Source organism: Nyctereutes procyonoides, unplaced genomic scaffold (assembly GCF_905146905.1).
Source record: "Nyctereutes procyonoides isolate TBG_1078 unplaced genomic scaffold, NYPRO_anot_genome, whole genome shotgun sequence".
Taxonomy (NCBI): Eukaryota; Metazoa; Chordata; class Mammalia; order Carnivora; family Canidae; genus Nyctereutes; species Nyctereutes procyonoides.
In genome coordinates this window covers 21,245,487-21,272,490 of record NW_026575047.1, presented here as the reverse complement: position 1 = coordinate 21,272,490, position 27,004 = coordinate 21,245,487, and the positions used below count along the sequence as shown (strand labels likewise).

General features: G+C 41.9%; 1 protein-coding gene across 2 annotated transcripts in view; it reads left to right on the top strand.

Moving 5' to 3' along the window:
* STK32B (serine/threonine kinase 32B) overlaps window positions 1-27,004 on the top strand; it is a 390,888-nt gene that overhangs the window by 241,669 nt on the left and 122,215 nt on the right. For both annotated transcript variants that reach the window (XM_055326005.1, XM_055326004.1), the window contains exon 4: window positions 13,992-14,165. In XM_055326005.1, the coding sequence (XP_055181980.1) occupies window positions 13,992-14,165 (174 nt within the window). The remainder of the gene's footprint in view (window positions 1-13,991; window positions 14,166-27,004) is intronic.

Sequence of the window (27,004 nt, the reverse complement as noted above, 5' to 3'; positions counted from 1 at the left end):
CACTCTTCAAATCTTAGCTCTGATATTGTTTCACGAACTGCAGTCATCGTCCCTCCATCCATTTCTGCAGCAGTAATGCACAGAGGGTGCTTTGAAGACACTGGAAGAGTGGATGGAGGAATGGATGGGGCTTGAGAGCTAAGTTGAAGCCCTTTCCTGTGAGAAGGAAGCACCACCATGTGAGCAGTTCACTTTGAAGATAGCTGGGGCCCAGGCCATTGGTGGAGTGAGGATGAGAAGTCAGGGCTCACATTTAGGAAGTCAAGAAGGGCTATACAAAGGATTTCCAGCATTTTAAACGGGACCTGTTTTGTGGCCATTACCTCTTCTGGGTGCTCCAACACACCAAAGTCTGTCATCTGTTGTAGTGGTCCAAAAGCATCTCTTTTCATCTAAGAACAAAGTGAGAACACAGTCAGCCTACATTTTAAAAGATATTTTTAATTTTTATCAAGTTTTGATGCCTTTAAAAAATTGAACACACTTGTTAAAATTCATGTCCTACTTTGGGGAGTTCAGCTAGGGACCCTCTCTTAATATGCTGTCTTGTCTACAAGGGTTCCATTTTGAGCACTTCCCTGGGGCTTCAGCTTAAAGACAGAGGATTTGATGTTCCAGAGTCTTCTATGTCAAATCTTGGAGGAACTCAGTGAAAAGATTGTTAAACATCATGCTTCTTTGCTGAGAAGACCAAAGGACTTAAAAAATTCTTTTTTCTTTCATTTATTATTTTAATGGAATAGTAATTTCATATATTTTCAAACTGTCTCTCATAGGTTTCTCATAACCACACTGTGATTTATTAATATTTTTAACAATAATCATACTACAAAGAAGGGAAATAGAGCTCAAAGACTTGACTTACTTGCCCATAGAAGCACAGTTGGCAAATAGCAAGATGTGGTCTCCAATTCTGCTCTGTCCAGAAACCCAGCTCTTGTGTTTTTCTGCAGCACCAAACTGCCTCACAGTGAGAACAGGAGCCTGTGGGGTTTTCCAATTTCCTTGTTAATTGACTCCTATAGAGGACACTCTATAAATACTTGCTTAATTGCCAAGCATTTGGACTAGTTCCCACTGAATACCAGTGCCAGACTTTGGAATTGGCATAGGTTTCTCCAGACAAACTTTTATCTCACTGAATTCCTTCTTTCCAAATCCAAATCCTTATAATAAACATGGGGCTTTGAAAGCCAGTAGCTCTACCTGTTTTTTTTTTAATAGATTAAAGTTTAGAAATAGGCTATATAGCCAAAAGGGGAAATAAAGAAATTCAATCAATAAAGTTCAATGCAGATATGAAGAGGAAGAAAAGTAAGAAAAAAGCATGGTAGATGGGAGTATTATATGAAAAGGTCACAATAATTAACATATCCGTTTCCACTATAGGGGTAAGCATGCTCAATTTGCTAAAGGATTCCCATACTCTCTGGATATTTTAAAGTTCTATGTGTAGTCTACATATAAGAGCCACAGAAAAAAAAATGAAGATAGTAAAAATTTGAACATAATAACATGTAAAAAGGCAGACCAAGAAAAGAATATAGGACAAAATTGATGTCCCAGCAATCAATCAATCAATTTTTTAAAAGCATTTCTTCAAGATAATGAGAATATAACTATAAAATGTAAGAAAAGTTATGTTTCTGAACTTGTGTGCTCCTGATATAAAAGTAAAAAATATATGAAGCAAAAATTTCTGGAGTTACAAGGAAAAATAACAAATCAAGTATTTGGTGAGTTTTTTAACTCACCTCTCTCATTGGTGGATGGATCAAAGATGATAGTAAGTAAGACACAATCAACAAGTTAAGTCGATAAGGATAAAAGGAATCCCACAGGAGACAAAATGAAGAGTCAGAGTACTGGATGGAAGAAGGCACTCTCAGCGTATATACATGTCACAGGTTAGTCTCCAATATATAAATAGCTTTTGCAAATAGCAAAGGAAAGGTCAAAAGCCCTGTAAATAAATGGACAACAAATAAAGACAAGACAGTGCACAGAGGACAAGACCCAAGTGGCAAATGACTCTGGATAGATATCAGCTTCACTCATTGTTATAGGCTGAATGGTGTCCATTCAAAATTAATGTGCTAAAGTCTTAACCCCATTATCTCAGGATGTGACTGTATATGGAGATAGGGCCTTTGAAGAAGTAATTAAGGTTCAGTTAGGTTATTAGTTTGGGGTGGTATCCTGGTAAGATGAGGAAATCTGGGAACAAACATGTATAAAGGGGTGGACACACAAGGACATAGAAAGAAGGTGGCCATCTACATGCGAAGGAGAGAGGCTCCAGAGGAACCTAGTTCTGCCCACACCTTGATCTCAGACATCTAGCCTTCCAAATTGTCAAAGAATACATTTCCATTGGTTATGCCACCAGCGTGCAGCATTTTGTTCTGGTAGCCCTACAAATGAATACACTCTTAACCATGAAATGCTAATTAAAATTATACTGAGAACCATTTCACAACCAAAAGATTGCGTCGCAACTGCAGCACTTAAATGACATCAAGTGATTTGTAAGATGTGGGAAAGCAGAGAATTTAATGTAAATTTTATTGAGGTATAAGATCTGGGAAGAAGTACACAAATTATGTCTACATGGATGTTCACATGTGAATGCACCTTAATTCTGCACTTAGAACACCAGTCCTCCAAGGTCGTCTTTGCCCTTATATTTATTGTCCCCTTCCTCAAAGGCAACCACTTTGGGGACTTTTAGTGTCAAAAAATTAATTTTGCCATATAATGATTGTCCTTCTATGATTGACTTACTTCACTCAACATAATACCCTCCAGTTCCATCCACATCAAAGCAAATGGTGGGTATTCGTCATCTCTAATGGCTGAGTAATATTCCATTGTGTGTGTGTGTGTGTGTATCACATCTTCTTTGTCCATTCATAAATGTTTATAACTGAACAGTGCGGGTGTTGTTCTGTATGTTGGCAAATTGAACACCAATAAAAAATAAATTTATTATTAAAAAAATAAACGGTGCTTGAGCTGCATTCCACTTTTTATTTAGCAGTTTTGTTTCCATTCATCTCAAAATATTTTCTGTTTAAAAATAATTTTTACCATTTCTTCATTGACCACTGGCTATTTAGGATTGTGTTGTTTAATTTCCACGAATTTGTGACTTTCCAAAATTTTCTTCTCTTGTTGATACCTGATTTCATTTCATTGTCATCATGGAACATACTTCATATGATTTCAGTCATTTTAAGTTTACTGAGACCTGTTTTATGGTCTAACACATGGTCTGTCCTGAAGGATGTTTCATGTGTACTCAGAAGGATGTGTATTTGGCTATTATTATTGGTTGGGTGTTCTGTTGATGGTAGTGTGGGCTTTTGCCTTTGTCCTTTGGGATCAAATGCAGTTAAAGTCTTCTATTTCTTCGTCTTTTTCCTACTTTCTTATCCACTGTTGAAACTAGGGTGCTGTGGTCTTCAACTATGACTGTTCGTTTGCCAATTTCTTTCTTCAGTTCTGTCAGTTTTTGCTTTATATATTTTCAGACTGCTTTTAGGTACATAGATTCTTAAAATTGCTGTATCTTACTGAATGAGTAACCCTTTCATCATTGTAAATATGTGTGTGTGTGTGTGTGTGTATATATATATATTTGTTTCTAGTAAAAATTTTTATCTTAAACTCTATTTTGTCTGATATACTATAGTCACTATAGCTCTCTTTTAGTTACTTTTTGGATGTTAAATGTTTTCCCATCATTTTACTTGAAGCGTAATTATTTCTTTGAATTTAAAGTGTGCCTCCTTCAGGGGCCCCACTCCCTTGTAAGTATTTTTTTTTAAGTGCATGTTTTTCAAGAGAAGTTCTACCATTGCTGTTTTCATTTAGCAGGTCATCAACATCTTCTCATGTTAGTAACTATAGATCTGCCTCTTCTCAAAAGTGAAAAAACAGAAAAGTAAAACACAAATTCATAGTGTTGATGTACTGGAATTTATCTTACAGCTAATTTTTTCCCTCGGTTATAATAAGTAATGCTGGGATGCCTGGGTGGCTCAGCGGTTGGGCGTCTGCCTTTGGCCCGGGGCGTGATCCTGGAGACCGGGGATCGAGGCCGCATCTGGCTCCCCGCGTGGAGCCTGCTTCTCCCTCTGCCTGTGTCTCTGCCTCTCTCTCTCTCTCTGTGTCTCTCATGAATGAATAAATAAAATATTTAAATAATAATAATAATAAAAAATAAAGTGTGCCTCTTGTAAACAGCATACAGTTGGATCATTTTTTAAAATCCAGCACACCGGGATCCCTGGGTGGCGCAGCGGTTTAGCACCTGCCTTTGGCTCAGGGCGCGATCCTGGAGACCGGGGATCGAATCCCACGTCGGGCTCCCGGTGCATGGAGCCTGCTTCTCCCTCTGCCTATGTCTCTGCCTCTCTCTCTCTCTCTCTCTCTCTCTCTCTCTCTCTCTGTGTTACTATCATAAATAAATTAAAATCTAAAAAAATATTAAAATCCAGCGCACCAATCTCTGCCCTTTTCACTGCATTGTTTAGTCTATTTACATTAATTTAATTACTGATAAGGTAGTATTTATATGTGCCATTTTGCTATTTTTTCTTTATATCCTATGATTTTTCCCTTTCATTCCTCCATTCCTGCTGTCGTCTATGTAATACAGATATTTTCTAGTATATTTTAAATTTTTTCCTGTCATTTCTTTTCCTATATTTTTTAGTTATTTTCTTTGGGTTACCATGAAATTAATAATATTTTAAATGAAAATAGTTCCATATGTTTGTGTTGGCAATTTTTGTTTTGATTTAGTTTCAAAGTTACAGAAACTGCAAAAATATTACAAAGAATTGTATATGTGTTTTAAATGTATCCTCAAATTGTGAAAATCTTATCCCATTTTTATTCTCTGTGCATTTTTTGAGAACTGAAGTTCTCAATTTTAATCAAGTCCAATTTACCAATGCACTCTTATGAATAATGCTTTTAATATCCTGTTTAGAAATCTTTGTCTACCCTGAAGTCTTGAAGATCTACTTTTTTCTAGAAGTTTCAGTGTTTTTACATTGCACATTTAGATTTATAATCCATTTGAAATTGGTATTTATGTATGATATGTGATGTTTGTCAGAATTCACTTTTTCCCATATGGATATCCAGTTCTAGTTGATATAAAACCATTTACTAAGAAGACCTTCCACTTGACACAAGTTAAAATGATCCTCCTCCTTGTAAAAAAATAAGTCTAGTACCTGCCTTTCAGTAAGCTAAAACTTTTGGTGACCGTTTGATCTCTAGTGAAATAGGTATAACTGTGTGTACCTCTGGAGTTAATATAAGGATTATAAGAGTAAGCATGTGGTATATGTGAATCACTCTATGTTTGCTATAAGAATGCTAGCTTTATTCATTATTCACTCATTCTCATAATCAGTATGCTTAAAGTCTCCTATGTGCTATCCACTATACTAGTTGCTCAGTTCACTTTAGGTGATCCCATGGAAACAGGAACGTGGATTCTGTTCTTTATGTGCATTATCCAAAGCATCTAGACTAGCATCTGACATATAGTTGTTGCTCAGTGAATATTTGTATAATAAATTACCTTGTTCATGTAAGCACAAGAAGAAATATATTGAGACCCTCATTGCACTATTACTTATAATGAGGAAAAAGCAATTTATACATGGTAATATGACATAGGATGACATATTAAAAATGGTTCAAATAATAATGAGGTATAAATGAGTCAAACATCACGGCTTCCAAATACATGAAGCACAAATTGATAAGAGCTGAAAGGAGAAACAAACAAAAAAAAATCCACAATTATCACTGAGGACTTTGACAATTATTACTAGCCACCATTGATAGAACTTTTAGATAGAAAGTCAGTGAAGATATAAGAACTGAAACATGATCAACCAATAACATCTAAGTGACATTTACAGATCATCTCACCTAGTAACAGCAGGATGTACTTGTTTTCCAAATGCCCATGGAACATTCATACAGATATACCAATTCCTGGGTCACAGAACAAGCCTCAACAAATTTTTAAAAATGAAATCATGACAAAGCATGTTCTCTGCGCATAACAGAAACAAAGTGGAAATAAACAACAGAAAGACAACAAGAAAATCTCCAAATACATAGAGAATAAGCACAAATTTCTAATAATTCTTGGGTCAAAGAAGAATCCTCAAAAGAAATAAAGATAAATACATGAATAAAAAGGAAAACACAACATACCAAAGTTTGTGTAATTCAGCTAAAGTAGTGATGATGGTGTTGATAGTTCTAAATGCTTGCATTAGGAAAGGATAAAGGTCTTAAATTAATAATCTAATTTTGACCTCAAAAAACTAAAAAAAGAAGAGAAAAATAAACCCAAAGCAAGCAGAAAGAAAGAAATAATCAAGAGTGGAATAAATGATATTGGAAATGGGAGAGCAATAGAAAAAGAAATCAATGAAACAGTCAGCTGGTTGTTCAAAAAAAAAAATTAGAAAGTCTGATAAGCTTCTGGCAAGACTGACAAATAGAAGCTGAAAGAAAACACAAGTCATGCATATCAGAAATAAAACAGAGGCTATCACTCCAGATCCTGCAGCCATTAAAAGAATAATAAGGGAGTACTGTGAACAATTTCATACTCATAAATTTGACAACTTAGAAGAAATAGACCAATTCCTCAAACCCCACAGACTACCAAAACTGGACCAAAAAAAAACTAACCCAAATAATCCTACAACTGTTAAAAAAAGGAATTCATAATTTAAAATCTCCTGAAAACAAAATTCCATGCCCAAATGGTTTCCCTGGAGAATTATATCAAATATTTAAGGAATTAGCACCAATTTTTAAAAAGATTTTTTATTTATTTATGAGAGACACAGAGAGAAAGGCAGAGGGAGAAGCAGGTTCCCTGCAGGGAGCCTGATGTGGAACTTGATCCCAGGACCCCAGGATCACACCCTGAGCGGAAAGCAAATGCTCAACCACTGAGCCACCCAGGTGCCCCTAACACCAATTTTTTTTTTTATACAATCTCTTCCAGAAAACAGAAGAGAAGTAAATGTTTCCCAGTTCATTTTATGGAATGTGAATTACTCGGACACCAAAAGCAGATGAGGGTAGTACAGTAAGAGAACTACAGATCAATATTTCTCATGAATACAGATGTATACAGAGAGCCCTCCACAGTGTGAACGACCATGATTCACTTCCCATTCTTCTACTCAATGTCTCCTTTAAAAAAAAAATGCAAGTTATACATTTATTTTGGAATTCAGCCCAAGGAGGGGAGGTTTGGCTTCATCTCATGTGCCCACATGTGCACACTGGGTTGTCCACCCTGCTCTGCCCACTGCTTGCTTGAACTGGGAAGGTCAGAGCTGCCATTCCTCGCTCACAGTTTGTCCAGGTGAATGGGTAAATGAACTTCTCCATTGTTCCACACTTTTCCTCTCTGTCTTTTCCATCAGTCTTAGTTAGCCATTGCAAAACCTTTAGAGGCATGCAGGATACAAATGAAATAAAATCGTTAAGCCACAGGAACTATGTTCTGCATTTGCAGAGATTGATACACTTTACAGTCTGCAAAGCCCTGCTGCAGAGCAGTAGGTGGCGGAAAAGCTGAGCTTGCAGTTCACCTTTGCATGGTCCCACAAGTGCTCCTACCCCCGAACTGCCTGGGCCTGGAGAGCGGGATGGTATTTGAGAGTATCCCCTTGCTGACACTTGGCTTCCAGGAGGCAGATGGCAGCCAATCAGCAATGCTGACTTCTGGGAAGGTGACAAGGACAGAATCAGCCTGATGTGGAGAACAATGAGGGCCAGGCTGTGTGAATGGCTTGAACACTTCTGTGGCTCAATTCAGATTTTTTAAAAAGGTTATTATTGCAAATGTTATTAAAGACTTCTATGTATCAAGCACAATTCAGGTTTGATAAGTTCCTTGTTATTTGTACAATATGAGCTGACGGAAGGCCCAGCATCCCATTATTGGATTTCTGAGCCTAAGGGAGTATTTTTAGCTGTTCTGTTGCAGCATGTTCAATCTCTGAGAATCACTGGCAGTGAGCGTGGTGGGCGAGCCCTCCTCTCTGTCTGCTCCCCCTTGGAGATTGGATTGCACAGGAAATGGTCTGAGAGATGCTCAGCTCCTTGTCCCGGCAGGTGCCCCACAAAAAGGACACAGGAGGTGAATGTCGGAGACACGTGGCTTGTTCCAGGTGCCGGGGCTTCCAGAAGACTAACCCACAGGGCATCTCCTGGCTTGGCTTTTTCCGCTTAGGGAAGAAAAGGGGTGAAAGGCATGTGTTTTGAATGGCTGAATGGTGCCAAGCTGCTGGAGATCAAGAAAGGTTTATGATTTCCTGCATGAGGTGTCCTTTCCTTCCCACGCCTCCCCCACCACTGACAATATATGGTTGGCTGGCAGTTTCCTGGCACCAGGTGTAAGCAAGGTGAGATGAAGTAAGGGGGAGCTGGGGCAGGTGTGCCGACTTGGACTTACCCCGGACACAGTACCTCGGTCATACATGCTCATGTATCTTCCCACATATGGATAACGTGGCTGGCCTTAAGTGTGAAAGTCTCCTGAGGTTGGTTCTAAAGGACACAATGTGTTATTGAATTAGGGGTCTCACCTGGACTGGGGACAAGTCAGCCTCTCTTGGCCTTGGTTTCCTCCATTGGAAAAATAAGGGACATATTGCTTGACTCGCATGGTTAAATAGGTTAAGTGTTGAGGAATGATGGGAGGTCTGTGGAGAGCACCCCTCCATCCCACCTGAGTTTGGGACCACTCTAGAGATGCCATGGGACTCAGACCCATGGAAGTAAAAATATCAGCATTGTAGCAGACACAGTTGATTGAAAAAGTTGGCTTTAGTTCTGCATCCAAAAGAACTTGCTAACACTTTGGCTTTGAAATGGAATCACCCTGAGGATACAGGCTCACCTGCAAGCCTCATCTCCACTGGCAAGGCCCCTAGCCTTGGCAGGGAGTGGACTGAGTACAAGCCCTCTGTGAACAATCCAGACCCAGTGGGACCCAGACGGGGCTGAGCTGAGTACATTGGCAACTCCTTCCAAATAGCTCATCAGACAGGTCACTTCTGCTCCCTGCATGGAAGTGAGGCCGAGGAGAGAGGCTGGGAGAGTCACTCTCAGGCCAATGGGAGATCCTGGTCTCTGTGAGGAGTGGAGGCCACACAAAAAGGAAGCTCCAATAAGCAATGACATCAACAACATGCAGAACCCAGAGCCCAACAGAGCTTTGCTTCCATTCAGTCTTCCACTGTCCCTATTTCCTTCCTCACTGCCTTCTCCCTGGTCCCAGCCTCCTGCAGAGTAACAGACTGGCCTGCCTCACAGCCTATGGGTACTTTGTTTATGACCCATTCATTCCTGAGTGTGGGATGCTGTGAGCAATGTACAAATGCAGGGGGACAGTGCCAAATAACCTGGCCCTGTGCAAAGAGAGATGGCTGCCTGGTGAGGAGAAGAGACCAGGAGAGAGAGGATCCCCATGCCGCAGGGGAAGTGCTGCCAGAGCTTCAGGCAGGAATTCTAGATTCTGGAAATGGGTTATCTTGGGTCAACTCCCAGCTCTGCCATTTCCTGGGAAATATTCTTTAACGTTTCTGAGTCTCAGTGTCCAGATCTGTCCAAGATAGCTCCTACTAATATCTTCCTCAAAGGACTTTGGGAGAATGAAATGAGTTAGCACACATAAAGCACTTAGAACAGTGCTGAGTGCATCATAGGCACCTTATCAGAGCTATTATACCATAGGGTATCAGGGACCAAAAAGACTGTTACCCAGGTCAGTCTTCCAGGGTTAGGGAGGGCTTCTAAGAGCAAGAGCATGAGTCTAAATCAGGGTTTCTCAACCATGGCAATGTGGACATGTGGGGCCAGGTCATTCTTTGTTGGCAGGGAGGCTGTCCTGTGCCTTGGAAGACTTAGCAGCATCCTTGTTCTCTACCCACTCGATGCCAGTAGCACATTTCCTAGTTGTGACAACCAGAAGTATCTCCAGACATTGCTGAATCTCCCCAGGGGAGCAACGTTGCCCCTGATTTGGAAGCACTTTCCACTCTGAGAAAGTAAAGGTAGTCAAGAGCAGAGAGGTGGGAATAGTGGATGTTGTGAGTGAACTTAGAAAAACAGTATTGAGCTCCTTGGGAATCTAAGGTCCACATCCAGTGTGAGAAATGGGTCTGCAGCAGTGGATTATCCAGGGTACTTGTTACGGCACATGATATCAAACTCCAGCCTCTTTCTGATTGTCCCAAACTTAGGCAAACCATTTAGGTCAACCTCTTCCACCGAGTCCCAGCTTCTGACATAGGGCCGATGTGTGATAGAAACCTTCTATTTGCGGGGGTGTGGGTGAGCTCACATTTGTGACATGGTCCCTGAGGGCATTCACCAGGTGTTCTCTAAATTTATCTTTTCATTGAGAAAGCTCATCCGTGAACATGACACCAGATCACTTTCCTTGCCCCCGCATAGCACTGCTTTTATAGGTTGGGACTTTGAAGTTTTCCATATATCATACAAAAAAAAAAAAAAATCCCTGTTAAACGTGTTACCCTGTGTAGAGCTATTTTATGTAGATCATTGTTTGCCACAATACAAAATGCCATCTTTGTAAGAACCTAGTGGGAGAAATTTTCTTCTGGCTTCAGTACCAGGAATAATCATGCTTTTCCCAAACAACTGATTTTTTTTTCCCCATGTTGATCCTGAACCATACATAAGGCTGATCGTGTTTCTCACTTTGCTCTGGTTGTCGGGAAGGTGATGACCTGTTTCAGGCAAGTTCTTTGAGCATGAATTAGGGTATTCTTGCCTGCTTACATTTTCTTGAATTCCCTTTTTATTCTTTGACCTGATTTCTGGCTTACTTATTTTTAAATTTATTAAGTTATATGTATTTTGCAAATAACTTTTAAAGCTTCTTTGGAAAAGATTGGAAATCAGTAAAAAATAAAAATAAAAATAAAAATAAAAAAATAAAGTTTTACACCAGACATTGGGTCCTTTGTGCTGGTCTGTTTTGATGTCCAGGCCAGGACTAATGCTTTCCAAAACTCCTGAACTTCTTTGATGTTGGAAAGTGAGCCTAATTTCCCAAGTTTCTCCATGGGTCAGCGTGATGATGAGATAGGGTGTGATTTCTCATTTGTGGTCTCCATCATTTCCATGACAATATGCAGCATTATCATGAGAGAACATACTTAGAATTCCAGTCCAAGAAGAGGCAAAAGAAACAATGGAACAAGTCTGTGAAATAGCACAAAACTGCAGAGATAAATGAAAGGTCATTCTCTGTCCTGAGTCTCCTTGGAGATGTAGAGTCCATCACCCAGGGCAAAATAAATAAAAATAAAAAATAAAGGATCTGGAGTAAGAGAAAGCAACAACCTGACTTATTACTTAAATGATTGCTCTCTTTGCATTTTGGATTTCCTCTTTAGAATTCATTCCGATCTGCAAGTTTCTCTCCTAAAAATTCATATTGCTCCTCCAAAGAGTTCTGGCGGAATATTGAATGAGATACCCTTTAACAGTCTCGCTGTGAACGAGAGTGCAGAGCTCACTGGTTATTAATGTAATGTTTCAATAGTCTTTCAACTATTAGAATACAAATTGGGCATCCATTTATAGCTGATTCCTGTAGTTCCTTTTTGAACATCTAAACCCTTCTCTCCAGGAGCAAATATGTGGAAAGATGTACCAGATGATTCTTTCAGTTCCAAATGACAGAAACACGGTGTCCAGTAGCTGAGAAAGCAGGGTCTTGGCCCATGTAAACGTGAAGTTCGGGTTTCTGCCCAGGCTGGAGCCAGCACCTCCAACACCCTTTCTGTGTGTGTTTAGCTCTCAGCCTGCTTGACCCTCTGCAGCTTCACACCCAGATGGGTCCTACTCCCCACTTTCAGCAAGAGGATTCCAGGCAGCCTCTTAGTCACAGCATCTAGCCTGGCAAACCCAGAGGAGGAAGTTTTTCTTTCATGGATTCCAGGGAGCACCCCCAAGGTGTCCTGAGGAGCCAACACCAGCAGCCAGGGGATGTGTATACACCTCCTAGTCAGCCCAGGTCTCTGATCTGCTTATCTCTTTGTTGAAAGGGAGGAGCGGGAATCATCCGACAGCACTGGGAGGAACTCCTAAAGTGAATCAGAGGTGTGGGAATGGAGGGCTTTATGAGACCACACTACACACACTAGTGATGCCTCTCCTAAACTCTTTTTGCACATAAACCAAAAAAACCCACTTCATCATACGAGTCCAGTATGGCCATGATACCAAATCTGGGTCAGGGCAGTGTAGGTAGGAAAATATGGGCTAGTGTCACTTGGAACATGATATGCAAAATCCTACAAGAGATATTGGCAACCCAAGTCCAGGAAACACACCCAGCTTACAGAAGCACACAGTGTGTGCATCACAGCAGCACCTAATGGTGGGGAGAGTCAGGGTCTGGGTTCCTTTTGTTGACTCGTTTAGTCCCTTCATCATTCTGGGGCTCAGTTTCCTCTTCTGTCGAATGAGGGGAATGGCCTGGCTGGCCCAGGTCTAATATCCAAGGGCCTAAGACACAGGTCTCTAAGCCTTCATGATAACAATCTATCATTCTATGATGATTGTTCAGGCTTCCCTATTACCTTCCACGATTCTGTATGGAATGTGAGAACATTTTGCAATGCTGAGATTCTACTTTACAATTGTTTAACACCTTTCTGAGGTTCATATATCAGCTCTTCAGTCCTTAGGAAGCCTAAATGTATTTTGTAAAAAACGAACTAAGTACTGGGTCAGTTTTCTATCACTAAAAACAACAACAAAACAAAAAGCCCCCTCAATTTCAGTGGCTTAAAAACAGCTATTTTATTATCTTGTGTTCTGTGTGTTAACTGGGCTCCACTGGGCAGTTTTTCTGCTCCATCTGATGCCAGCTGGGGCTGCAGAGGCTCCCAGTGCCTGAGGTGGTTCACTCCCACGGTTACCAGTTGTTTCTGGTTTTCCCTGGTTGCTCAGCCAGGGCTGTTGACTGGAGCCCCTTTGTTTTCCTTCTCATGGCCTCTCCGTGGGGTTTGTGCTCTGGCTGGGTCCTGGGAGGCAGTTTAAGTAGAAACTGCCAGTTCCCTTGAGATCTGGGTGTGGATTTGCCAGAGCATCACCACATTCAGGGGCCACATACAGAACCAAGCTCTGTGTTGAGGAATAGCGCATGGTGGGATCCCATCCCACCAACAGAGGCATGTTGGGGAGGGGGATGCAGCTTTGGAGACTACCTCCTACAAGTCCTGAAAACACCCAATTAAAGCAGGTACTAAAGACAATGGAATAAACACAATGGAGTATTATTCAGCCATAAAAAAGAATGAAGTCTTGCCATTTGCAATACCATGGATAGAGCTAGAGTGTATTAGGCTAAGTGACATAAGTCAGTCAGAGAAAGGCAGATACCATATGATCTCCTTTATGTGTGGAATTTAAGAAACAAAAAGAAAATCATGCAGGGGGCAGAAAGTAGAGATAGAGATAAACCAAGAAACAGACTTAACTCTAGAGAACAAACTGGTTACAGAGAGGAGGTAGGCGGGGGAGGGAGTGCATGTGAGATAATGGGTTAAGGAAAGCACTTGTCAGAATGAGTACTCAGTGCTGTATGGAAGTGTTGAGCTGCCATATTATACACCTGAAAATAATATTATGCTGTATGTTAACCAGCTGGGATTTAAATTTTAAAGATCATTTATTAAAAAAATAAAAACAAAGTCATATGTTAGTGTCTAGTATTGGTTAAAATGCCATTGGCTGACCAGAGCCTTTGATAGAGCCCTGTGACTTTGGGGGCACCCATGCTTCTCTCTGAGTCTCAGATTGTTCTTCTGTAAAATGGGAGCATGGATCTTGAGGATGTTGGAGTATCTCCATCCCTCACCTTCTCTGTCCCTCTGTGCCCATAGGTACTCCTTCCAAGACGAGGAAGACATGTTCATGGTGGTGGACTTGCTCCTGGGTGGGGATCTGCGCTACCACCTGCAACAGAACGTCCATTTCACCGAGGGGGCGGTAAAGCTGTACATCTGTGAGCTGGCGCTGGCCCTGGAGTATCTGCAGAGGTTCCATATCATCCACAGGTAACTGAGCTGCTGGAGGGGTGCCTGGGAATGGTGGCCCACTGGGCGGCAGCACGGGGTGGGAGCAGTCTGGGGCAGTGCAGGGTATTCTCTTGCTGACATTTCTTAGAAGTGGCAACACATGGAGCTAATAAACAGAACAACAGATTACTGCTCTTACATTCTCCACAGACAGTCCACTCCCTTGTCACTGCATCTGAGGGGGAACACCCCACTGTGGAGAGACATGGCTGGTGGTTGGCCTTGGCTTCGCTCTTCCAGTGTGACTTTGGAAGTCTGGAATGTTCTGTCCCTCCAGTCTCAGGTTAGAAAGGTCACATGGCATTAGTTGGGAGCATGAGGGGATCTACTTTTCTTTTCCATACTTTGAAATCAGTGCTGTGCCTTGTAGAAGATTCTTTCTCTTGGGAAGCTTCAGTGCTGACTCTAGGCTTTGGATATAAGCTCAGTTTCTGCAGCTTCCTTGGGGCCTTGGCTTCTCCTTGCCTGTACACGTCTCTGTCACTCCAGCCAAGCAGGCAAAGTGAGTTTGTCTACAGAGTCAGGAGACCAGGGAGTGGCTTTGGAAGGCGATGGTATCACGAACAAAGTCTTCTTGCTCTTCCTAGAGGAGGAGGCTGGCATGAGTGGTTCCAGATTTGTTCATCTGGGGGTCTTGCACTGTGTCTAGCTGCCCTCCTTCTAACTTAAGCAGTTTTGGAAGACATGGTAAAGAAAGTTTTGACCCTCTAGGTAAAGATGGTAGATCAGGCACACACACACACACATACACACACTCCCCTAGTTTGTTCCTCCTGAAACTCCAATAAAACAACAAGAACATTTGAAAAATGACAAACTTTAAGGATGGGAAAGACTAAAGAGGAAACTACAGAAACATGGGGGGATCTGAGAGAAGAGGGAGAGCAGTGAATGATTAGCATCCAAGAATGTAAATTCCAGACTGTCACTGGGGTGAACACTGATGGACGCTGAAGAATCTCCCAAAGGTGCAAGAATGACAGTAATCAGCATCTATGGAAGGAGGACGAGAGGCTAAAAAGAGACTAAAGTAAGGCCTTTTAGGAAGTCCTGAGAACCCAGAGCTTCTTGCCCACTGTGAATAACTCGATGGCTGAATAATCTGAGTAAGTTTACCCCAGCAGAGGACTAAGATTTGCTCCCTAGAGATGGTACAATGGCAAGTGTCTACATTGAAGGACATCAAGCCGACTTGGGATACTGTGCTGAAAATACTACACCAACCAGATGCTAAAATACACAGCTTCCCCCCATTCCAGCTGACTCTGAGAGTGGTACATTGATGCCTTCCTCCAGGCAGGACACTGTGATTTCAGTGAGGATGTGACTTCAGTGGAGATGAGCCAAGACAAGAGACTGTGATGTCACAGCTTCCCCACCACCCCTTACCGTGTGGTCCACAACCAACAAGCCCTACTCACTTGCCTTTAGCTGCCACCTAGGTTACCAACAACCAAAGGTTATCAGATATCCCAAAAAATCTTCTGGCACAAACAGTGAGGTCCAAACAATCAAATGGAAAGAGGAAAAAAAAAAAAAACTTGGAATGAACGGACACTATGCAAGGAGAAGAATATATGCAGATAACTATGATCAGTATTTCACAGAAAGATTTTTGCAATTATAAAATAAGGAACATCATGTTTATTTAAAATTCAGAGGACAAACATCAGAGCTCTTACAAGTTAAAAATATGACAGTAGAAATGAAAAACTCAAAAGATGTGTTAGAAGACAAAGTTGACATTCCTCATATAGTAAAACAGAAAGACACATAGAAAATATGAGAAAAGACCTAAGAAAATGAGAGAGCAAATCAAGTAACTCCAATATCTGAAGAGAGAGAGAAAGAGCAAGAGAGAGGGAGAAGAGAGAAACCATAGCAAGAGAAATCATCAATAAATAAATACAGAATATCTCTGGGACCAGAAACACATGAGTTTCCAGATTGAAGGGGCACAGTGCAGGGACCAGAAAGAGATGCCCATCAAAACAAACTTCAGATCCCATAAGCTTCTGAACAAGAGTGGCAGGCTATAAAGGTAGAGGAATCAGGTTGTTTGGGGTTCATCAAGCGCTAGAAGGCAGTGGAGACACACCAGTCAATCAAGCATGAGGGTGCATGTTTTCACAAGTTCAAGGTCTCCAAAAAACGTACCTCATGTTCACCTTGTCTCAAGTAACTATCAGAAAAAGAGGTGGAAAAAAAAAAAAGAAAAAGAGGTGGACTCCATGAAAATGAAGGACCAAGTCAAGAATGAGAATGAGACGGAAGATGAAGTGGAGCTCTAGCAGAGGAGAGAGGCGTAAGGAATCTCCAGGATGGTGAGGAAGGGAGGTTCAAGGATGTCGGCTGTGCCCACAGTGTAGACCCTGACCAGTACTGATTGAGTGGATCAGAAGACACTAGGACAGACTTCGGGAAGCATGGGCAGATGGCACTCCTGATGCATCTGGATGCCTTGAGAGGAAGTTATTTAGCTGGTGAATAATCTGAAGTTGGATAAATGAGAAGTTTAGAAAACAGCTCAACAAAAAATAACAGTTATTAACTCCAGGGAATGGAAATGTACAGGACGTCAGCTTACAACATGAACCAGCTCTGTAGAGCATAATCATAATCACTGCAGCCCTGAGAGTCGATCTAACCAAGAATACAATAGTCCATTGGGGAACGGCAGGATGCAAGGATGAGCGTGTCTCTTGGGGGTTGCGGGGAGGAGAGACTGCTACATCCTCATTTTCCGCGGTGGGAGGCCAACAGATGGAGCCTGAAGTGCAAAAGTAGTCTCTCTCATTGCTAGAGAAGGAACTAAACATACCAAAATTGTCACCTGAACGAGATGGATGGATGGAGAGAGAGAGATGGGAAGAAAGGGATTGGGATTGTTGCTGTATTGTAACAAAACTTGCAGAAGTGTTGATCCTTTGAATTATTTCCATGTATAATTTTAATACAAACAACAAACATAACACAATGAATAATAGCAAGAAGAAGGAAGAGGAAGTTGTAGCAGTGATAGTCGTATGGAGTAGTGAAGGGGTTGTTCGGCGAAATGCAGAGTGTTCGCTGAGGACGTGTTGTTCATGCACTTGGTTGCTCATAGCCATTGCACACAGCCACTCCAGACTCTGTGTTTGCAAGCACTGTGCTATGTTTGTTGAGGAAGGTCATCCCATGCCAGAGTAGCCTCTGTGGGCCAGCTGGGCTTTTTTTGTAGGTGCTTAAAGGAGCAAGTTCTTTCCCAATCTGTTATACGAATGTCACTCATGAATTATCACAGCCGTTTCTGCACTAGTGTGCAAGAGATGATCAATCTGCCTAATTTCCCCCAGACATCGAGTCATGTGGACCTGGGTGCGATGGATGCCAACTTCTCAGAGCAGAGCCAGGGATAGGCCAGGCAGAAATTGGAACTGTCACATAAGAGCGTGACAGTTGGAACCACTTTTTTACTTCAGCAAATGTTTTTAAGTCACTCCGTGAGGTTGTCTGTCCTCAGATTTCAGATCTACCCTGGAGACAAGGAGCTAGCCAACAACTTAGAGAAATTGTTAAAAACCTGCTAAGTGGGATTATCTTACCATTTCTAAAATGGTAGACTTGGCAGAGGTTTGAGTCAGCTTCTTTCCCTCCCATATAGTTCAATAAATCACTTGTTCAATGTGTCTGTGTGTTCAGACTTGAAATTATGTGTCATACACACTGTGCATAGGCATATATGATAATGATGTGCATTGTGTTGTGTTAATTCAACAGACGAATTTATAAATCTCCCACTCCTTATGTGCCAGAACTACCCATGTTATATTTTATACACATAAATGAATGTTGCTTTTTTTGAAAGTAGCCACACTGGAGGGGTGCCTGGGAGATGCAGTCAGTTAAGCCTCTGACTCCTGGTTTCAAGTCATGATCTCAGGATCAGGAGATCGAGCCCCCTTGTCAGGCTCTGTGCTCAATACAGTCGGCTATGCACAGGGCAGTCTGCCTGGCATTTTGTAGCACACATCTTTTCTTTGTCTGGAAAATGGACTTTGAAACCAGCTATTTAATCTTTTTTAAAAAATATTTATTTATTTATTTATTTATTTATTTATTTATTTATTTATTTATGAGACAGTGCAAGCAAGAGGAGGGACAGAGGGAGAGAGAATCCTCAAGCAGACTCCACACCGAACACAGAGCCAGATGTAGGGCTCGATCCAGGACCTTGAGATTATGAACTGAGCTGAAGTCAAGAGTTGGATGCTTAACCAACTGAGCCATCCAGGCACCCTTAATCTCTTTTATATGCTTACTTGATAGTGACAAATCTCCATCCATTGAGGATGGTGTTATAGATCTATAGAAAAGTACAAGGTATTTCAGAGTATAACCCTTGATTTTGAAAGTGCCCAAGTGAGGAAATATCACTGTGTGTTCAAAATAAATCATTGTTTTACAGCAATTAGAGATCCACTTTTTAGAGCATTTGAGTTGGCCTTTTATTCTTCCAACCAGGAGGTGCTCCAGCCTCTGGGAAGAAAATGATGGATAGGTTATGGTGCCTACACCTGAGCAGCTTTCCCAGGTGGAAGAGGCAACCATTCTAGGGGTCGAATTATTGCAATCCAGGATGAGGATTCCACACACTGCCTGGATAAGCCTGAGGAGGGTACCCAGGCCAGACTGAGGTGGGAATGGGGAAGGGGGCATAGAGGAGGCTGGGAAGGGTTCCCCTGGGACACTCGACTCATAGTGATTTGTCAGATAAGGAGGGATTAGCCCAGGGAAGAGGAATGCAGGAGATGCTGGGCAGAAGCCTCCTGATGTGAGAGGACTGGGTGTGTAGAGCCTGCATGGCTCAGGCTGGGAGGGAGCATGCTGGTGTCAACCATAGATGTGCTGAAGCTTGGGAGAGACATAGTCCAGTTGGGAAGTGAGGATGACCTTTCTGAAGGCCCTGGAGGCACTTCCCAAGAGAGGTCATCAGCCAGGACAGGCTCACTAAACTAGGTATCTAGAAGGATCAGGTCATGCGAAATCAAATGAGTAACAACAATGACAAGAAATCAGGTTTATTAAACTCTTATGTGTCAGCACATATACACACATACATACATATACCACTTGCAAATACCATCTCATTTAATCCTCACATCAATAAAATGGGCTCAGTACTATAACTATTTCCATCTTGCAGAGACATTGAGTGATTTGCCCCTTGCGCCGCCACTGGGGATCATGGAACCAGGTTTCAAACCAAGACACTCTGACCCCAGATCCCCGGCTGATCACCACCAAGACCTTATTGTTTAGATTGCATTGAAGTGTTTACAAAGTGCTGATGAGACTGTGTATGCAAATATGAGCACAAAGATAAGCACATGTGGGGGAATCCCTGGGTGGCGCAGGGGTTTGGCGCCTCCCTTTGGCCCAGGGCGTGATCCTGGGGACCTGGGATCGAATCCCACGTCAGCCTCCCTGCATGGAGCCTGCTTCTCCCTCTGCCTGTGTCTCTGCCTCTCTCTCTCTCTGTGTGTGACTATCATAAATAAATAAATAAAATTTTAAAAAAAGGCACATGTGGGTCTCTCAACTCCTTACAACCACCCCAAGGAAGGCTGTTATTTCATTGGTGTGTGAAGCTTCTGGTGCTTAAGCCCTAGCCTGAAGTCTCGCTGTTCATAAGCAGCGGTAGTGTTATTGAGTTGGAATATGGCTCTCTCCACCACACCTTGCCGCCTTCCCAAATGCAAAAGACAAGCTAAGGTTACGTCCTGACCAGCTAATGTCCTGTCCAGCTAAGCCCTAGACAGAGCCAGGAAAGGACCAGAAGCCCACTTCTTCAGAGGGCGTCCCTGACTGCCTTTTATCTAGGCAAAGTTCCTATCCCAGAGCCACCCTTCCTCTCCCGGAGCACTTTGTCCATTTCCTTCCTGGCAAGTGATCCCATTTGGGAGATTGAGGCCTTTATCATTGTCTCTAGGTAGCGAGAAGATAAACCTGCTTGTCTGCACATGTCCTGAGGGCAGGCCTCTATTCTACTTTGCTCATCTTCAGTTTTTCAACACTCAGTAGACTGCCTGGCATGTAGCAGATGCTCCATGACCATGTGCTAAAAAATGAAGAAGAAGCAATGAAGAAAGGAAGGAAAGACAGCCTTACTTGAAATTACTTACAAGTTCACATTCAATAAGTCAATATCCGTCCCTTGCGCTGCTTCCTGTAACTTTTCTACCTATATGTCCCTTGACATCTGAGGAGCCAGCCTTCTAAAAGTCTCTACTGGGTGCCTGGGTGCCTCTGTTGGCTGATGTGCCAACTCTTGGTTTTGGCCCAGGTTATGACTTTGGGGTCGTTATATTGAGCCCCAGGTCGGGCTCCATGCTCAGCAGGGAGTCTGCCTGGGATACTTTCTCTCCCTCTCCCTCTGCCCCTTTCTCTGCTCATGCACATGAGCTCTCTTTCTCTCTCTCTAAAATAAATAAACCTTTAAAAAAAAAAAGAAAAGTCTCTGCTGGGGCCCAAAGACACGTGCCACAGACATGAAGTTCCTTTGAAATCTCATGTTTGATGTGAAAAAGGTCTTGATGTTTTTCATTCCACTCCATTATGTAGTCATGGTTCTTTTGATACATAAAATAATACTTTACCTTTCATCAAAAAGAAAGAGGAAAGAGCAATAATCCCTTCTTGGAGTCTCCTTAGTCTGTGGCAGATGCTGTTGCATCATGTCCATCTATTTGGGGAAAGTGAGCTGATTTGAAGGGAGCTCACGGCTCAAGTGAGGGTCAGGCCATCAGGAGCCCTGTCCCTCTTTACAGTTTTAGATACAGTCATAAAATATGAGCCTATAAAGGGCAACTGTTTACTTTTTTTGAACTGAGCAGTGATCTAAATGCTAATCAGTGGCTTTGCGACAACATTTTCAATAATAGCTTCTTTTGGAGAAACTGCACCAGTGGGGTTACTTCTATGATTTTGCTCTGAAGATGCCTGAACCCCCCAGGAAGGTGTCTTTTACCCCCTTGGGAAGCTCTCTTCATGAAGCATGCCTTGCTGTTCTGCGCTTCCCTGTGCTTCTGGCCCCAATTTTGCCCCACATGTAAATTTATGCACAGTCTCAAAGCTTCCTGGTCCCAGTGACGGCTCACCTCATCAAATCCACAATCATCCTTCCAGTGGAGGCAGGAGTCTCCTTAGGTGCAGGAGAAACTTCTCCAGCTTTGTCTTGGAGTTGTGGGCTGAACGTGCTCAGCCTTGACAGAGTATTTGCTTACAGTCAAATTTTTGTCAGGAATGATTTTTTTGTAACCTTTTTCCTTTGGAAAAACCTTTTAATCTTTAGGACCTATAATAGTTTAATCCTGCTAGTTTAACACTTGCAAGCTCCTTTCTTTACTTAAACTAGCATTATCTAGGCAGCAAGCAAGCCTTTTTGCTACAGATTGCCTGAAAGTATACAAACTGATTTATATAAATTCTATCATTTTTTGTCAGTTTCTTGAATACATTGAGAAAATAGTGAATCCTTTTTTTTGTTTTTTATTTTTATTTATTTATTTTTTGCTCTGGAATATAGAGTTAAATACAGATCTCATTTTTTTTAAAAAAGATTTTTTTTTTCTTGGAGAGAGAGAGAGCACAAGCAGGGGGAGTGGCAGAGGAAGAGGGAGAAAGAGGCTCCCTCCTCAGCAGGGAGCCCAATCTCAGGACCCTGGGACCATGACCTGAGCTGAAGACAGATGCTTAACTGACTGAGCCACCCAGGATCCCCCAGATCTTATTTTTAATAAATAATATGTGTATGTTATAAAGATTAAAAGGTTCAAGGAAATGTGTGTGGAAAAAAAAGTGACAGTTCTCCCATTATTGTGAGCATTTTCACTGATTTAAAGCACATGCTTCAGACTTCCTCTTTCATTATTAGTGTTTGCCACAGACAATTTCATTTTTTTTATTGGAGTTCAATTTTCCAACATATAGCATAACACCCAGTGCTCATCTCACCAAGTGCCCCCCTCAGTGCCCATCACCCAGTCACCCCAACCCCCCCGCCCACCTGCCTTTCCACTACCCCTTGTTCCTTTCCCAGAGTTAGGTGTCTTTCATGTTTTGTCACCCTCACTGATACTTTCACTCATTTTCTCTCCTTTCTGCTTTATTCCCTTTCACTAATTTTTATATTCCCCAAATGAATGAGACCATATGTTTGTCCTTCTCCGATTGACTTACTTCACTCAGCATAATACCCTCCAGTTCCATCCACGTCAAAGCAAATGGTGGGTATTTGTCGTTTCTAATGGCTGAGTAATATTCCATTGTATACATAGACCACATCTTCTTTATCCATTCATCTTTCGATGGACACCGAGGCTCCTTCCACAGTTTGGCTATTGTGGACATTGCTGCTAGAAACATCGGGGTGCAGGTGTCCTGGTGTTTCACTGCATCTGTATCTTTGGGGTAAATCCCCAACAGTGCAATTGCTGGGTCGTAGGGCAGGTCTATTTTTAACTCTTGGAGGAACCTCCACACAGTTTTCCAGAGTGGCTGCACCAGTTCACATTCCCATCAACAGTGCAAGAGGGTTTCCCTTTCTCCACATCCTCTCCAACATTTGTGGAGAGGCATTTCCTGCCTTGTTAATTTTCCCCATTCTCACTGGTGTGAGGTGGTATCTCATTGTGGTTTTGATTTGTATTTCCCTGATGGCAAGTGACGCAGAGCATTTTTCTCATGTGCGTGTTGGCCATGTCTATGTCTTCCTCTGTGAGATTTCTCTTCATGTATTTTGCCCATTTCATGATTGGATTGTTTCTTTGCTGTTGAGTTTAATAAGTTCTTTAAAGATCTTGGATACTACCCCTTTATCTGATATGTTATTTGCAGGTATCTTCTCCCATTCTGTAGGTTGTCTTTTAGTTTTGTTGACCGTTTCTTTTGCTGTACAGAAGCTTTTTATCTTGATTAAGTCCCAATAATTCATTTTTGCTTTTGTTTCCCTTGCCTTCATAGATACATCTTGCAAGAAGTTGCTGTGGCCAAGTTCAAAAAGGGTGTTGGCCTGTGTACTCCTCTAGGATTCTGATGGATTCTTGTTTCACATTTAGATCTTTGATCCATTTTGAGTTTCTTTGTGTGTGGTGAAAGAGAATGGTCTAGTTTTGTTCTTCTGCATGTGGCTGTCCAATTTTCCCAGCACCATTTATTGAAGAGACTGTTTTTTTTTTCCACTGGATAGTCTTTCCTGCTTTGTCAAATATTAGTTGACCATAGAGTTGAGGGCCCATTTCTGGGTTCTCTATTCTGTTCCATTGATCTATGTGTCTGTTTTTGTGCCAGTACCACACTGTCTTGATGACCACAGCTTTGTAGTACACTTGAAATCTGGCATTGTGATGCCCCCAGCTATGGTTTTCTTTTTTAATATTCCCCTGTCTATTCAGGGTCTTTTCTGATTCCACACAAATCTTAAGATTATTTGTTCCAGCTCTCTGAAGAAAGTCCATGGTATTTTGATAGGGATTGCATTAAATGTGTAAATTGCCCTGGGCAGCATTGCCATTTTCACAATATTAATTCTTCCAATCCATGAGCATGGAATATTTTTCCATCTCTTTGTGTCTTCCTCAGTTTCTTTCAGAAATGTTCTGTAGTTTTTAGGATATAGATTCTTTACCTCTTTGGTTAGGTTTATTCCTAGGTATCTTATGCTTTTGGGTGCAATTGTAAATGGGATTGACTCCTTAATTTCTCTTTCTTCAGTCTCATTGTTAGTGTATAGAAATGCCGCCGATTTCTGGGCATTGATTTTGTATCCTGCCATGCTACCAAATTGCTGTTTGAGTTCTAGCAATCTTGGGGTGGAGTCTTTGGGTTTTCTGTGTACAGTACCATGTCATCTGCGAAGAAGGAGAGTTTGACTTCTTCTTTGCCAATTTGAATGCCTTCGATTTCTTTTTTTTGCCTGATTGTGACAATTTCATTTTAAAATATTAACCTGAAAAAAAAATATGAACCTGTAAAAAGTCACATGCTCATGAGATTTTTGACATTTTGTGTCTTTGGGTGGGAACAAGGTGAAAACATGGGTCCTTTCCAGGGCAGGGCTTGGAACTGAGCCTGGTTCATATTTACACACAGTTAGCATTAAGGCTTTAAGATGTAGTGGGGTGGTCCCCATATTTGGAACATGTAATTGAAAGTTACCAAAAAAAATCAGCATGCTTGTAGGGCACTATGCCCGTGATGGCCATCAACACTTTCTGAGTGCTTTGCATGTGCCTGGCTGTTTTAAGTAAGTGCATTGCAGGTATGACTTTTCCTAATCCCAACGGGCCATTGACGTGGGTCCCATGGTCAGCCCCATTTTACAGGTGAGACTACTATGTCTCATGCAGAAAAGTAACTACCCAGGAGCAAACAGTAGGTGGCCACCCCAGTCACCAGGCTCTCACTGCCTCTGTACTGGTGAACCATGGGAGCCCAGTCCTTCACTCAAATTTACATGTAAAATCTGTCCATTAACCAAGTTTTTATGAAGGAAAAAAATCATGTGGCTAACTCTCATAGAAAAGCAAAAGTCTTTGACATTTGCTTGCACATGGAAATAAAATTATATTTTAACCAACAATATTCAGCCTCCCCCTCCTTGAATTCTTGGTATTCCCTGACAAGTTGCTTATTTTCTTGTGGGAACAGCAGCAGTTTTCAGTTCAGGTTGCATGAATTGATATAGAATGTGTGCCCTTTGTTTGGAATACTTGTGTGTTTATAGTTTAAAACAATTTATTTTTGGTAAATAAACTCACTTACATTTATGCTTCCTGAATTCTGTAAAGATAAACTGTTTTAACTCCTGATAATTTTGGGAAATTGCCATGTGTCTTTCACAGGAAATTGCTTGCAGAATGAGGCTGGGATGATGCTTTTCATTGGCCAATCCCAGTTAATTGGCAAATCAAATTTGTCTAAGCGGTAGGAGTAGAGACTGCCAAGTGTCGAAATAAGACTGGGCTGCTTATCCCATGTCTTTGGTAATGGGGGCTTGTCATTCATGTAGTGGCATTGTAGGTAAAAGAAGGGAAGGGCCAAGATTTTCCCATTCAGTGGCTCTATTGGCTTTAGTTAGAGAATGGGCAGTAAGTAGCCTGGCTCCCAATTTGGGTCTCATCTGATGACCAGTAGAATTCATCAACAAATGAACGAAACCTCTGACCTAAACCCCCCAAGTGGTGGGACACAGGGAATGAGACTGTGAGGAAGAGAAACCCAGACTCTGAACCTGACAGTAGGGCTGAAGGGTCAAGGGCACCCTGTATGTATAGGCAGATGACCTTGGGCAAGTCCATTACTGCTCTGACTTGCATTTGCTTCTCTATTAACAAGAGGAGTGATCCCTTCCCACAGAGCTGCGGAGGTACTGAATGAGTTATGTAGCTTACTTACATTTTCAATGACCCTATGGCTGAATAAAGTCACATTCACAGATACCGGAGCTAGGACTTGGACATATCTTTCAGGGGGCACAGTGTGACTCAATGCATTGTGTTCTAGCTCCAAGGCTGCTCCTCTATGAAGACCACCTCCACCCCTCACTTCTTTGGGTGGTTTTTCCTTTGGGCATCCATGTGAGTTCTGTTCATACTTCAATGGGGACTTTTCTCTGGTTGCTTATTGTGTACAGGACACCTACTCCAGAAGATGCTTTCAGCATTATGTCATTCCTTATTACCCATTATAGGTCATGGCACATGTAAACATTTATATGTCTTAAATGAAGGATTGAGGCCCAAGGAATTGAAAGGATGTGTCCTGCTAGTGAGTTCTTTCTTCCCTGGCAGTCTCTGAAGTAAATCAAATCTCCGGTTTATATCCATTGAGTTAGTAATTGTCACTTACTGTGTGCCAGACAGCATGACAGAAACCCTGATACAGGAGCACCTGGGTGGCTCAGTCTGTTGAGCTGGGTAGTTGAGCATCCAACTCTTGGTTTCAGTTCAGGTCATGATCTCAGGGTAGTGGGCTCGGGCTGTGTCAGGCTTCACGCTCAGTGCAGTCAACTTGTCCCTTTCCTTCTTGCTCTGCTCCTCCTCTTGCTCTCTCTCTCTCTCTCTCTCTCTAAAAATGAGTAAAAAATTTTTAAAAAGAAACCCTGATACATAAATACACACTCCCTTTCTTCAAAACTCAAATGCTTCATAAGTATGCATTGAAACCTACTGTGTGCCCGCCACCTGGCTCTCAGTTGGGTTAGGGAGACAGACATGTAATGATTATCTCAGCCTATGTGGGAAGTGCTTGGTGAGAGCATGTTCAAAGTGGCATGGAACACAGAGGAGCTGGGATAAAATTTGTCTCCAAGGATCAGCCAAGCTTTTGAGTCATCAATGATGGTACCTAGGATGGACTTCACTTTTGGGGTGAAAAAGTATTTCCTAAGACAAAGCATTCTAGAAAAATGCTCTCTGGACAATCTGAATCTGAATTTGCTGGTGGTAGAAACTATTAGAACCCTTTTGGAAAGATACTTGAGAATAAGAATCAAGTACTTTGTGAATATTCATATGCTTTGACCCACTGATTTCACTTCTTCGACTGTATGGTAAGGCTCCACTCTGGCCTGCATAAGAGGCTCTAAGTGTGAGGATATTTAATACAGCACAGCTTATGACCAATAATCCTAAAATAACCCAAGGCTAAGAAATTGGCATTGTAAACTGCATACCTGCTTTGTAGAGGCTTGAGACTACGATGCACTCATGTATAATGCTTCCTATGAAAACCCTGCATTGGGATCCCTGGGTGGCGCAGCGGTCTGGGGCCTGCCT